The 14,782-nt window shown below is 36.5% G+C and overlaps 1 protein-coding gene across 1 annotated transcript; it reads left to right on the forward strand.

Moving 5' to 3' along the window:
* Window positions 1–759: 759 nt before the first annotated feature.
* Window positions 760–11,495, forward strand: LOC115056280 (aminopeptidase N-like). Its single transcript, XM_029522592.1, has 21 exons — window positions 760–1,063; window positions 2,554–2,860; window positions 3,156–3,343; window positions 3,582–3,673; window positions 4,478–4,604; window positions 5,363–5,517; window positions 5,769–5,882; window positions 5,976–6,119; window positions 6,393–6,458; window positions 6,624–6,689; window positions 6,799–6,971; window positions 7,595–7,671; window positions 8,299–8,432; window positions 8,570–8,625; window positions 8,821–8,968; window positions 9,049–9,140; window positions 9,731–9,838; window positions 9,921–10,088; window positions 10,191–10,331; window positions 11,117–11,198; window positions 11,343–11,495. The coding sequence occupies exons 1-21, from the start codon at window positions 760–762 to the stop codon at window positions 11,493–11,495; spliced, it is 2,895 nt and encodes a 964-aa protein (XP_029378452.1).
* Window positions 11,496–14,782: the final 3,287 nt, after the last annotated feature.

The following is a 14,782-nucleotide window of genomic DNA, read 5'->3' on the forward strand; positions in this document are numbered from 1 at the left end:
ACTCCTTCTTTACACTATGCTAAACCAATATAGGCAATGTATAAAGCAAATGAAACCACAGCAGAAAAGCTATATTCAGCTTTATTTATGTGTATCTTGAGAGCAATGTGATGTTATGCATCAATAAAAAAAGAAAAGAGTCCAAAGCAAACAGCTGTTGGCTCCAGCTGTAAAGTCACAATACAAGCACGAGGCTGGCGTAGTTCTCAGCTATCTCTCCACAAGAGGGACAAGGAGCCTATTACCTATAATGTCAAGCTGTTCTATAATGTGTGGGTTCCCTTTATTACAAAGATTTACTTTTCAAATATCTCAGTGGTAAAATGTTGAAAGTTGTTTCTTTTGGATGAAAAGGGAAACTCTACATTTTGATACACTGATTTTAAAAAAAATGAATAATTCCTATAATTCTTCCTGATTAACTTCAAAACCCTTGCTTATACAATCTTGTCTTTTTTATATGGCATATGTATGCCTTACATTATACATATAACATTTGCAAGGGACTCTGAATTTCAAAAGAATATTTTCAGTGGTTTTGCCCTTAGTTCTGGGCTGCAGCATATGCAAGTCAGAGGTTAAGTTATAGGGCAATAATTGCCAGCATGACTAAGAAGTCTACGTAGGTAATTACTGTCTTGCTGTTAATTTATCATCTGCAACAGTGAATGGGAGGGGAGATGCTACATAAGGCTACATATAAAGGCGCACCTTTCACCGTTTGTCCATCTGTGTGGGGCTTCTGTATAGGCAGGCAACATGGGGAAAGGGTTCTACATTAGTAAACCTCTTGGGGTTGTGGCTATCATTCTGTGTGCAGGGGCTCTGGCAACTATCATAGCCCTGTCTGTTGTTTATTCACAGGAAAAAGCTAAAAATAAAAATGAAATTTCACCAACGGATGGAGGAGCAACATCTAAACCCACAGTTACGACTGCTGCCCCATCAAATGAACCATGGGACAAATATCGGCTCCCCAAGAGCCTGACACCGGAATACTATAACGTCATCCTCTGGCCACGACTAACTCTAAACATGACGACTGGACTCTATATCTTCACTGGTGAGGCTTGATGAGTATAACATGCATCACTGATTATTGAGAATTTCTTTAAAACAGGTGTTAATTCTGAAAATAAAAAGTTACTTAAATTCCAAAATCTGAAATATATCATGATAGACCCAGGTCTTGGCTGTTCAGCAATGTACTGTGTATTGTGTATATTTTTCATAAAATAGATTTTTTTCACTTTCTTCAGTTATTACCTTGTTTTTGTCAACACCGTCAGACACAATAAAAGGGAAATAACTTTTTATTTATTCGGTCTAATATGTATTTAGAATTTTAAAACTATTATCTGGTGTCCTTAGTACACATATATACTATTAAATGTTGAATATTCACTTTTGTTAATTTTTTTATATCGTCCTGTAAAAGATCCAACATCAGACAACATTTACTTACTAAAGTGACGGTGTTGATATGTTATGGCTGTGACAGTAATATTGTCCAACAATATTTACAAGTTTAAGAGAAAATAGCTAACTTACAGGAGCTTGAGTGATCTTGATGCATACTGTAGAGCTGAAAGTTTGAAATTGGGGTCCTCAGGAATGCAGTTGACCTTGCAGTTGCCCAATTTTATTGCTTTTTATAAATATCTGACAGTGGTGATGAATATGTGGGACACATTTTGAGCAACCACAAAGTAATAGTCAGTATTGTTCAGATATTGCTGTTTGTAGTTTTTATTACATATTACAATGTACCCTTTCATGTGGTAAAGATATTATTCAATTCAATTATTACCTTTTGTTTTTTTAATCAAGTTGAAATTATTATCTCCTATCTGTGGGCAACTGAATTTGTAGCCAATCAGCCAGCATGTAATCATTAATCATATTAATTAATCAAAATTTAAAATAAGCCTATAAAAGAATCTTACATATGTGCAAAGGACCCACTGATTATAACCTTGATTCTTTTTATGCATGAAAATGTTATTAATATTCAACAGAATGAGCACTTTTCTGAGTGGAACATGTTTTTTTTCCAAAGTTTCAAGAATCAGAGGCATGTCTGATGCTCTGGAGGAAGGTTTTTTGTTTTTTCATGAAGAGTTTTAGAGGTTTATTAGTGAGAATTAAAACATGCAGAAGGTTGGCAGCATTTTTTTTGAGGGGAAAGAGATGACTGATAAAGAGTTAATATATTCAGGCTAGAAGGTTTGCAAAGGTGTGACCACACTCTAACCCACATTCAAAAAGCCTGATATGGTTTCTAATCGCAACCCCCTGCTGTCACGCATGCAATACTTTATGTATTCAGTGAAGATCACATATTTTTAAATTATTTTCATGGATAATGTTACTTCATTTGCACTTAAAGCTTTGTGAGTGTTTCTTTTTCATTGGTCACAAACCTAAAAAGGTTAGGAACCACTAATCAGATCAGGTTACACAATCACACAAATTACTTATGCTAGAAATTTGTTCAGATGGGTTGAAGTTTTTCACTACTGATCAAAATTGCAATTATTTATGTTCTTTCAGGTGAGTCCACTGTGGACTTTGTGGTTATCGAGGAGACAGACCTGATTCTTATCCACTCCAACAAGCTGAACTACACCCAACTTGACAATGGCCACTTGGCAAAGCTCACCACAGTTAACAGTCGAGCCGAAGCTCCCACAATCAAGAAATCCTGGCTCCAGACTACAACCCAGTACCTGGTTCTAGAGCTAAATGGTAAACTTAAAAAGGACCAAAAGTACCAACTCTACACTAGTTTTACCGGAGAGCTTGCTGATGACCTGGGAGGCTTCTACAGAAGTGAATACATGGAGGACGGAGAGAAAAAGTATGTTAATTTGGTGTCAGATAATTAATTGTGAAACAAAATTAGTAAAATTGAGTCCCGAAACTTTCAGAACTTATAGTAGCAAAAATTATCCAAAGCACATCTATTTTAATTAGTCCTTGATTGAACATTTCTATTTCTATATGTGTATTTAACACTAAGCTAAACTGGTAGAGCTTCCTTCCTACGTCCCGTATGTGTAGCGATCCACAATACAGAATACCAGGAACTGTCTTTCGGTTTGATGCAAATGAAATTATATGAATTTGAGATTCATTAGTCTGTTTCCTGTCAGAATTGTTGCTACTACTCAGATGCAGCCAACAGATGCCAGGAAGTCTTTCCCGTGCTTTGATGAGCCGGCTATGAAAGCTGTTTTTGATATCACTTTGCTCCATGACCATGGAACTATAGCCCTGTCTAATGGAAAGCAAAAAGGTAAGTCACTCTACGAGAAAAACTGGAGAGGACTAAGAAATACTTGTTTTTTTTTTATTCTTTTGCAGATGGATAGAATAGAAGTGTGACTAATGACTGCGGATGTGTGACAGTGAAAGATATTTGATGCGGAAATTAAGGCGTAGTTTTTGAACATATTTGTTGTGGAAAGCAGTGGAAATAATGAAGATCAAATGAAAAAAAAATCCTAACATATTTCAACCATTCTTCTTTGCAGAAACCAGCAACATCACCATGAATGGTCATAGTGTGCAGAAGACAGTTTTTGAACAGACTCCAAAAATGTCCACCTACCTGCTGGCATTCATTGTCAGTGATTTTGGATACATCAATAACACCATTGGTGACGTTATGGTAATGGCATTCCCCTTTCTCTAATAAAGTTTGTATATGAATCCTTAAAAGGTGCTGTACAAATAATCAAAGTCATAGGAATTTTCAAATCCCACACATGGTATGGAAAATACTTACTTTTTTTCAAAGGGAAAAAATGCCAGAAAATCAAATGACTTTGTTTCAATCAAGCAACAAGAACTTGAGACAACAGCTTGAATACAAGATAGGTTATTTTTACAAAATGAATCACATTGTTGAGCTACATCATACTATGACACTATTTTGAAATGAAGATATTTTAACCCCCCCCTAATCAAACCCACTTAAAAGCATATGTGTACAGACCAACAAGATAGTTTTAGGTTTTGCTGGAATGCAGCTAGTAAATGGATTGTATTTGTTGGATTTCAGTTCGGAATTACAAATGAACACACCCAGCACTGTTACAGTGCTAGGTTCCATGTAACAAGCTAGTTGAATTTTTAATTGTTCTACATCCACAGTTACATTCAGTACAAAGACAGTCACCACTGAAGTCAAACAAAACAGCCAGTGAATTGGGAGGAAGATTCTAAAATGACACTGCTCCAAATACTATGTATGATATATTTATGTTTTGAGTCATTATTTTACAGACTGTTATGCAATAATTTTAATGCCAAAATCCAATAATTTTATGCACAGTCTAATAGCATGCAGTTGAAAAGGTGATGTTTATTTATACCAGGCTCCTTGTTTTCTCATCATGCTTTTCAAGCAAACAAAAGTGTAAAAATGTCTAATGTGTCTAATTATGTATATTTTTGTGTTATGTGAATTCAGATCCGTATCTTCGCCCGAAAGCCTGCTATAGATGCTGGCCAGGGACAGTATGCCCTCAACAAAACAGGACCCATCCTCAAGTTCTTTGAGTCCTATTACAATTCCACCTATCCTCTGCCCAAGTCAGGTAAGTGTGCCATGCATGATGATCATGGAAGGAATCTCTTTTAAAATTACAGTGCTCTAGGGCCACAGAAGTCTGAGAGCAGATCCTTATTCAGTTAGCTGCCATGAATGTCAGGATGGGACCAGCTACCCAATTAACTCCCGCAGCATTACACTTTCTGCACAAATCATGGACGTGAGGTGCAAATATTTCCCTGGGACAATATTTAAATTCATATATTTCATTCAGTACAATCGAGTAACACGTGATTGTAAAATGTCATTCTCGGATATAACTGATGTGTTATACCGGTCAAGTTTATTGCCACCATTGTAAAGACATTGCAAATTACTGTCATTGTCAGCCACTTTGAGAAAATTGCTGTGCCAGCCTTTTTGAAAACCTTATCTACTAGAGGATAATAGGGATAGCTCTATCATTCTGTTTTGAATTTTTATGATAAGCCTTTCAAAGCAGGATCTGAACACAATCATATATCATAAAATGGATGACTTGATTGTTTTAAAATCTTTTATGATGTTAGTGATGTGAGTTGGATCATCCAGTATTTGTTGGCCAGCTCGTAAATTCCCTTCAATTCTTTTCTTTCTTTTTTTGCTTCTTCTTTTTTTTTTTTACAACATCCTCTAATCCCAAAGTCTTCATTCCAGGCTATGTTCTATTCATTTTGCATTGCAATTCTTTCAGCTCAGGTTTAGCCAGCTGACAACAATGTTAAGAGACTCCATCTGTAATTAACCAAAAATAACCCAATGCAGATCAGATCGCTCTGCCAGACTTCAATGCTGGTGCCATGGAGAACTGGGGTCTGATCACATACAGAGAGACTGCACTGCTCTATGATGAGGAATTCTCCTCCAACGCCAACAAAGAGAGAATTGCAACTATCATCGCTCATGAGCTTGCTCACATGGTGAGTAAAGCATTACATTATCAACACTGTGGCTGTATGTTTTGATTTGTTCTTGAGACAGTGTAGAAAATCATTGAAAACAGAGAAAGGTAATCACCTTTTAAACCTTGTAGAAGTTTTCTCTTAGGAGACAAGACTGTAAGCATTCATGCTCACTGCTAGGAGATTTTTGTAAAAGTCCAAACTCACGTTTTTGACATTTTGACCTTTTTTGTCTTTTTTTTTTTCTTTTTTTTTTTGTCTTCTTTTAGTGGTTTGGTAATCTGGTGACCTTAAGGTGGTGGAATGACCTGTGGCTGAACGAAGGCTTTGCTTCTTATGTTGAGTACTTGGGAGCACATGAGGCTGAACCAGACTGGAATGTGGTAAGGGATTTTCTCCCACCTCATGGTCTCAGCGATATAAATAATCTAACGCAGGTCAATCTGGAGAATGTTGTCTAATTTGTCTCCCGACAGAAAGACCTTATAGTTCTCAATGACGTCCATCGGGTATTTGCTGTTGATGCCCTGGCGTCCTCTCACCCCCTGTCATCTAAAGAAGAGGACATACAGAGACCTGAACAGATCAGCGAGTTGTTTGATGCCATCTCATATAGCAAGGTAACCTCACTCTGCTAATCCTAACCCTAACTATAATCACTACTCCCTACATGGGGACTGATTGTGGATGTCACCAGTAGAAACAGATTAAATTCATGAGTAAATGAACAGAAATAACTGCTGAAAAACAGCAATACTTTTCCCATCTTAAGTTCAATCACTTCAGGTTATGGTTTCGCTTGCTCTCTCAAATATTCATCCATTTTGTCTTTTTAATATGAATCCCTAAGTTGAGCTGTGAAAAACATGTAAAAGGAGTGTATTCATCTTTAGGGAGCATCTGTTCTGAGAATGTTGTCGGATTTCCTGACTGAAGACGTTTTCACGATGGGACTCAGGGTAAGAACATATTTACCAGCTACAGTACTGCAAAGCTTAGTCCTTTTTTATTGGACACGTGCTGGTATATAGCTGAGAGTACATTTAGCTGACAGCTCATGAACACTGCATCAGTTCCAGTAATATTAAAGTAACATTGCTTGGTTTATTCTGCCCCTTCTGCAGACCTACCTGAAAGCATTTAGTTTTGGGAATACAGTCTACACTGATCTATGGGAGCATCTGCAAACGGTATGTTGTTTTCTACCAACGCTTTAGATTCAGACATTTAGCAAATGTTGTACTTGAAAGGATGAAATCCATTACATAACTCTTTTTCTTGTTTGTTCTTCTTCCAAAGGCTGTTAATACTAATGGCACTGAACTACCTGACTCCGTCAAAAATATTATGAACACCTGGGTGCTGCAAATGGGCTTTCCTGTGGTTACAATAGATACAACAACTGGGGCCGTGTCGCAGAAACACTTCCTCCTCGATCCAGAGTCTGAGGTTACAGCTCCATCTCCATACAAGTATGTTTAATATAATGTAATGGTTTCCTTTTATGCTTAGTGGATGAGTAGAGCTCCAAGCTCTTCAACATCTAACGCTTTCCATGTTTTACCAACTTTAATTTACCATTTTTTACCATAAAAGTACTGTCCCTTATATGAAACATGCTATTATCCAACAAATGTTATCAAAGCCTAATCTACATCCTACCATACCCCCAGACTATGCATATTTCAACATTTATATTCCTCTAAAAATGGTTGCCGCCGCCTTGTTTTTTTCATCCAAGCCCAGTTAAGATTTTAGATTAACCAAGCTCTTAAACTATAACTGTGAGTTATCAGGAATTGGAACATACAGCTTCTTACCCCAGAAAGGTTCCCTTGATCAAGCAAAGTTTAGGGCTTCTTTCCTCTGCCTCCACCCCAGCCAACTCAGCTGTGCTGATATAATATGAAATCATTTAAAATGTTCAACAAGTTAAAGAGTCATTAAATGTTGTCACTTTTTTTTTGTTCAACTCATTGATATGCATTTCGTTTTTATTTTAATGACATTGCATTATAACATACACCTTGCTTCTAGTTAATAAAATGTAATATATAAAAAGGTTTGCAGCTTTAACAACATGTTCATCCTACAGCTATGAATGGATTGTTCCAATCAAGTGGATGAAGACCGGACAAAAGGAGACTCCAATTTGGCTGACCAAGAAATCAGGTATGATACACACAAACACCAATATAGAAATTTTCTGGTGAGTGTAGTCTATTCTCCAGTAGTTCAGATTTATTTACATAGGCCTTTTGCATTCGCACAGAGTTTAGGAAGAAACATAAGGCTAAGCAGCCAACTGTGAGTGTTGAATGCACATCATATATTATTAAATAACATAATAATAAAAAACACTTAAAAGATTCTCTTTTACAAAAACCTAAACTATACTGATAATACTAGGAGAAGCTATTATACTCTCTGAATGGCAAAAAAGTGCCCTCAAAATGCATGTGAAATAAAATAGTCTACCATCTGAGGTCATGGCTTGATCTGCTCATTTAATCTTGGAGAAGACCCTTTGGTTTTTAAACCAACATTCACTGGAGGATATCACCTCCAGTTTTTAGGTCAGACCCTCTGTACAACCCATCAACCAGTGTGACCTCCTCACTAAAATGAATGCAAAACAAATTGTTGCAATGCATCTTTGCTTTGCCTCTAAACTTTGCTTAGCTTTAACGATTTTTTAGGAGCACATCACACAAAAATGAATCATTAGCAAACCACCAGCACTGACGCAGAGGCCAAATGAATGCAGTACCTTTCCTTTATCCTCTCCATCTTGTGTAGACACAATATCTGCAATGAACACATCAGGGCTCGACTGGGTGTTGGCCAACCTCGATGTCGTGGGTTACTACAGAGTAAACTATGACGAAGGCAACTGGGAGAGACTTCTGCAAACTCTCAGCAACAATCACACGGTAGGAAAAAGTTCTTATCCCCTGTAATTTTTTGATTCAAAACAAGTAATGCATGGTCAGCCTTGCCTTTCTGTGAACATATGTTGTAATCTGAGATGTTTCAATAGTAGTGACAGGTCTGTCTCTTCTTTTTCAAGCTTATTCCAGTGATCAACAGAGCTCAGTTGGTGGATGATGCATTCAACCTAGCCAGGTGAGGCCTGCTAACATAACATATGTATCAAAGAGTAAAGCAAGTAAAGAAATTACTTACATTTACGAAGGCTTGCAACTAATTTGGCAGGATATTAACTAGAGATTAACTAGAGAATACAAGTAGTAAATGATTAAGGTAATGTGAAATCCATTCAGATATCCCATTTATTTTCCCAATCTCGTCACCCCAAAGGGCAAAGATCATCCCCACAGTACTGGCCCTCAGTACCACAAAGTACCTGATTAATGACAGGGACTATATGCCATGGAAGTCAGCCTTGAACAACCTGGACTTCTTCTACCTGATGTTTGACCGCACTGAGGTTTATGGTCCCATGCAGGTGTGTTGCATTTTCTTTAATGATTGTCATCTCACTGGAATATTTCCATAGTTCTTTAAATCTTCCCACTTGTTTTTTAGGATTATCTGAAGAAACAGGTCACCCCTCTGTTTAAATACTACAAGGAATTGACTCATAATTGGACCAAAGTACCTAATGGACATATGGACCAGTGAGTACCGATGCATAGGCACCTGCTGCTCTTGGGCTCATGTTTTTTTATGGGAGAAATTCATGTTTAGTCCAACAGCAGAATGAGTTCATTGTTTTGCTAAGCAAACATTATAATGCCAGTGACACAGGTGGAACTTTGAAAGTACTTTGCCAGTAATTTTTTTCAAAAGATTATATTAAAGAAGCTATTCTTAAATTTTGCTATTGCAAAACATTGTTTCTATGAGCACAGAATGTTTACTGGTGTAAAAGAAATGTACAGTATTGAAAAAATTTTGCATTTTTTAACATGCTGTATCCTCTTTCCCATCTAGAAAATTTGAACAGTGTAGTAATGTGTGAATTTGTCTACTTGCCTGATGCCTCATATTCACTCCTAATTAACAAAAAATCCTAGATCAAGCGTATATATGTACATGTATATGAATTTTTTTTTTATGTGTGAATTGCGCAGTCCCACCAAATTTTCAGAACAAAATTACTGCTACTATATAGCCTGAAGAATAATCCTGTTTTAGTTCTTTTCGTATTCCCACTGTTTTCCTCCTCGGTTCCTGGTGATACCCGTCTTTCACATTTGTCCTTTAGGTATAATCAGGTCAATGCCATCAGCCTGGCTTGCAGGACAGGTCTTGAGGAATGCCAAACTCTGGCCCAGACATGGTTCAAAGAATGGATGGACACAGGGAAAAACCAGTAAGTTTAGTCATCATTCCTGTGTGGAACTACTCGCATGCATTTCGCTATTCTGAAATTTAATGATGATGTCTCTCTTCAGGATCCCCTCCAACCTACGATCCACTGTGTACTGTAATGCCATTGCAGCAGGTGGCGCAAAAGAGTGGGAGTTTGCTTTGTCAGCATTTCAAAACGCCACCATTGCTATTGAAGCTGACAAACTCCGTGCCGCCCTAGCCTGCTCTAAGCAGCCCTGGTTGCTCAACAGGTCTGTTTTTAGATAGCTTTATAAATGGATACATTGCATACAACAATATACAAATGACAGTTACTAAAGAGTATACACACTCTCCCTGATGTGCCCTCTCAGGTACTTGGAGTATACTCTGAATCCCGACATAATTCGGAAACAGGATGCCACGTCCACCATTGTTTACATTGCAGGCAATGTTATTGGCCAGTCTCTGGCGTGGGACTTTGTCAGAGCTCAGTGGTCTTACATTTTCAGTCAGTAAGTACATCACAATACTTTCCTTTTTTTAGTATGTCTGCCAGTTGGATTGAAACATGAATGAAGTAATTATATTTGCTGTCAGTAACTTGTCAAAGTGACAAATATGGAGAAATAGGTTTTACAGTTCTTGATAAAAGATTATGAATCCACATACAGTATGTTAGGTAACAATCCTTTCAATAAAAGCTGAGTTAGATATTAAAAGAGTCACTGTAAAATCACATGAAAGAAGATAAGCGTTTTACGGCAACTTTGTTATCAGCAATGGCTTTTATTGACTCAGCATCACAAGTGTAAATCAAACTGTCTCATACCTCTTAGCATAAGCATAACACTAACAAACAAGGCATCCTTTTACTTCATGTAAAGTAAAATATCAATTTTTTTCTTATTAATTTAAATGCAAGAGTTAAGCAATCTTCTCAAAAATTGTATGTCTCATGAATAGCAGCTTTATGATGCTGACAAAGTAAAGAGAATAACCCATTTCAAGACAGAGGCCATTAAAAGTAATATTTTATTATAAATTGCATTTGAAACTGAAGATAGAAATAGTCCCCTTTAAATTTGACTGATTATTACCTTCAAGCTGCTTTGTAGCTTATGTATAGCTCCCACAGTGTATTTACATTTGTAGTAGATAGATAGAAGATTTACAATATGTTTCCAAACATACTGGTGAATTCTAAGGAGACTAAACAGTTCACTGTCATGTGAAGAGCTACTATTTGCTCACAGAGGGGTCAGATAATCCATTATGTCTTCATTGTCTTCATTCATAGGTATGGTGGTGGATCGTTCTCCTTCTCCAACCTCATTAATGGAGTCACCGAACGCTTTTCCACTGAATTTGAACTTCAGCAGGTTAGCTATTCAACTCATCTTCATCCACAAATTTAAAAAGCTGTTTATGTTATGACATTAAAGCATTCAAATGTCTTAGTTCAACAGATTTTCATGTAAAAAAAAAAGAACCTTTACCATGTTATGTTTTATTTTCTGTCACAGCTGAAGCAGTTCAAAGCAGATAACTCTGAGGTCGGTTTTGGCTCCGGCACCCTGGCTGTGGATCAGTCCATTGAGAGAACTATTGCCAACATTAAATGGATTGAAGAAAACAAGAACAATGTTCTGGCTTGGTTTGATAAAGAAGCAAAATAAACTTTGTACTTTATTCACAAAATGTGATTTTAATTTTTTTTCTTGCTTCAGAGAAGAGGAGATTTTACACAACTTTGTTTGTTTGGAACCTTTGTTGAATTAATAGTTTTGCTGCAAAGAAAAGAGAATTATATTTGGATGGGTTTTTTTTATACGTAATAAGCTTTCAATTAGTTTTTTCCCCAATGGTTGGATAATTACTTACTAATTGTCATCTTGTAATGAAAAAAAAAACAAAAAACAAACAAAACAAAACAAGTATCTGTATCTGTATCTGTATCTCTATTTGTATTATGCGCTATTTCTATTATTTATCTGTATTTTTCTGCCGCTAACTTAATAATTTTTAAGAGTAAATGTTTATTACATTGCTTGTCCCAGTAAAATTTATGAACAAATTTCTTATATTTATTGGTTCTCAACTGACATAAAAGTTATACATTTTGCCATTGTGTCAGAAACAGAGATAAAGAATAAAGAATAAAGATAAAGAATCCTTGTATGTGCGTTCAGATCAAATGCTAATTGCAAAATTTGGGGTTTACAGCAGACTACTGTTCATCAAGCGTGCAGCATTCTTGAGAAATGTATCAAAACAACTTTACAGTCAACTCTGAAATTCAAAACCTGCTGACTACATTTTAAGTCAGCGAGCAGTATATGCAAAGTTACAACCTACAGACAGACAGGATGTTGTGCACATGAAAGTATGCCTTTAAAAAGCCTGCTATCAATGAACACAGCTATCTGATGCTGAAACTGAAGATGTTCAAATGTTTCAAGTCAATGAAATTAAAATAAGCAGTGCTTTTATTCCACATTAATGTGTGTTCTCACACACCCATATATATATATATATATATATATATATATATATGCCTGTTCAACAGCACCAAAAGTTTGACATGTGAACATCGTGAGAAAAAACATTTGTGTGAATTCCCAGCAGTCAGGATTTATAGCCAATATGTAAACATACAGTGATGATAATTCATCATACATCTCTGTGTGTGTACAGAAAAGGTTGCAACCACGTCTGCTTGACATTATTAAAGATAACTGTTATTCATCTGCCACCCAAGCATAAAGAAGTACTTTCAGTGAGGAGCTGGTGACTTTGCTCTTTGTGGGTCACTTTGAATCAACCTGAGGGAGCTGTTTGCCTGGCCATGGGGAAAAACTGTGGAATTAGCAAGTTCTGCTTTGTATCCATAGCTGTAGCTGTGACCTCCGTGGCAACCATTGTCACATTGTGGACTATTGCTCTGACGGGAGAAGATCCTGGAGGTAACATCACCACCCCTTGGAACAGGTCGGGCAAAACTTTCACACTGCTGTGTCCTTGAAGGATAACTAATAATACAAATGTGGAGACAGACACGCATTGGCGAGAAAAAATTTGACTAATTCAATCTTTAGGAAAAATAAATTTAGGTAACTAGTCATGTATAATTTTAATCCCGCTTGTTACAAAAACAGACTGAAGGTCCACTGAAGAGGAGCAAAAACTGGTTACATCTCAGCTCCCTGTGAACTTGTGTCTCTTTAGCATTTGTATTTGTCAACAAGTAGAAGTGTGAGAGTGACGTGGAAACGTGAATGTCTCTTTTATTTAAGTTCTAACATGGATCTTGTCCCCTTCTTTATATGTCAATTCCTTTCTGTTACCTCCACTTCCCACTTGCCAATGTTGTGATTTGTACAATTTAACTCTTTTTCTTGTCATTTTATTGCATCTCCATTTGTCTTTTAGGTCTGCTATTGTGCAACCCACCTCCATGACATTACCATGATGTCTATGATGTCGAGAGACCCGTGGCTAAAGGTTTCCATCAATCATTGGTCCAAAGCACCGAGACACCAGTCGACACTCACTTCATATTGACTTAAGAGAGATCTTTGACATCAGCACAGTCTAATCACTGTTGCTTTCCTGGAGTAATGACAATAAAGCCTGCTTGTAATTAATTCCTTTGTATTTTAATACTGACTTACTAAGAACTACCAAGTACTACTAAGTCTCTTAAACCATCTGGGGATTTATTGTTGACTGTGATGAATCTAAAGTCAATTTCATAAGTTCCACATTAATTGAGCTGACCATTGAATGAATGTGGTGTTGCGCTTCTTTTATGCATTGTAAACTATATTTTATATGCTAGATAGCAACACATGAGACATCACTCTGAGTGCTTGCTATCGAAATAGAGGTGTACGTGTGATTTATTAAGTAGATGGATTTTATTGGTCTGATTTGTTACAGCCACAAACGCACACAACAGTAATCAGAGATGAAATGAAACAGTGAGACATTTTGCATTGGCAGGTTCTCCATCCTCACTTATGAAAGGAGGAGGTGTGATTTAAAGTACAAAGAAGCAAACAAAGAACAAGTTGTGGCTTTTTGTCAGTGTTAAAGACGTTTACAACGACAGACAACAGGTCCAAATAAAACAGGACTTAATAAAAAAGACACACTATTCGTATGTCATAAAACACATCAAACAAAAACAAATCAACATTAAGAGCAACACTTTCATAAATGGTCATACACATCGACTTGAGCAAAGTGATGATGAAAAACATAATCATACCATTACCATGAACCTATATTACAGAGATTTGTTAATAATTAAATTTTGCAGAATGTTTGCATTTTAAGGTAGTTTCCATAAGTTTGAAACTCTTTTTTTTTTTTATGCTCCATTTTGTACATGAATTTTCAGCTCAGTGGTTGTGAATGACCATTTTGCTAGATGTCATAATATTTCACTTATCACTTTTGACTATGTAACTATATTAAATATTAATTTCAATAGAAACACTTATCAGCTCATAAACTGATACAATGTGTAACTGTCTGGGCATGCAGAGGTAACTAGTTGGTAACTATTTGAAATGTCATTCTTATTATTTTCCTCCACAAACTTCTTTATAAAGATTTTTTTTTTTCATTTAATTCTGTGACTCATCACTGATGATGACATATCATTGAAACACCAGTTATTCACATTAAAATAATTAGTGATGGTTGTACAAGACAAAGCAGCAAATGAGTTTTTCAGTTGACGGGGACACACAAGGACCACTATATGATTGAAGACTGCAGCCAAACTTTACCTTAAGCAATGCAAACAGGGGGAGGCAGATTGTCTGAACAAAGAGAAGCTTCATGTAGCTCACTTTTGATATAATATCTAGTCTGTCCTATATACAGAGAATGAATGAAACCAATGACAATGTAGCAAAATGCTGAGAAGTCAAGAACTGCTTCATGCTGTGAGTGA

Source organism: Echeneis naucrates, chromosome 16 (assembly GCF_900963305.1).
Source record: "Echeneis naucrates chromosome 16, fEcheNa1.1, whole genome shotgun sequence".
Lineage (NCBI taxonomy): Eukaryota > Metazoa > Chordata > Actinopteri > Carangiformes > Echeneidae > Echeneis > Echeneis naucrates.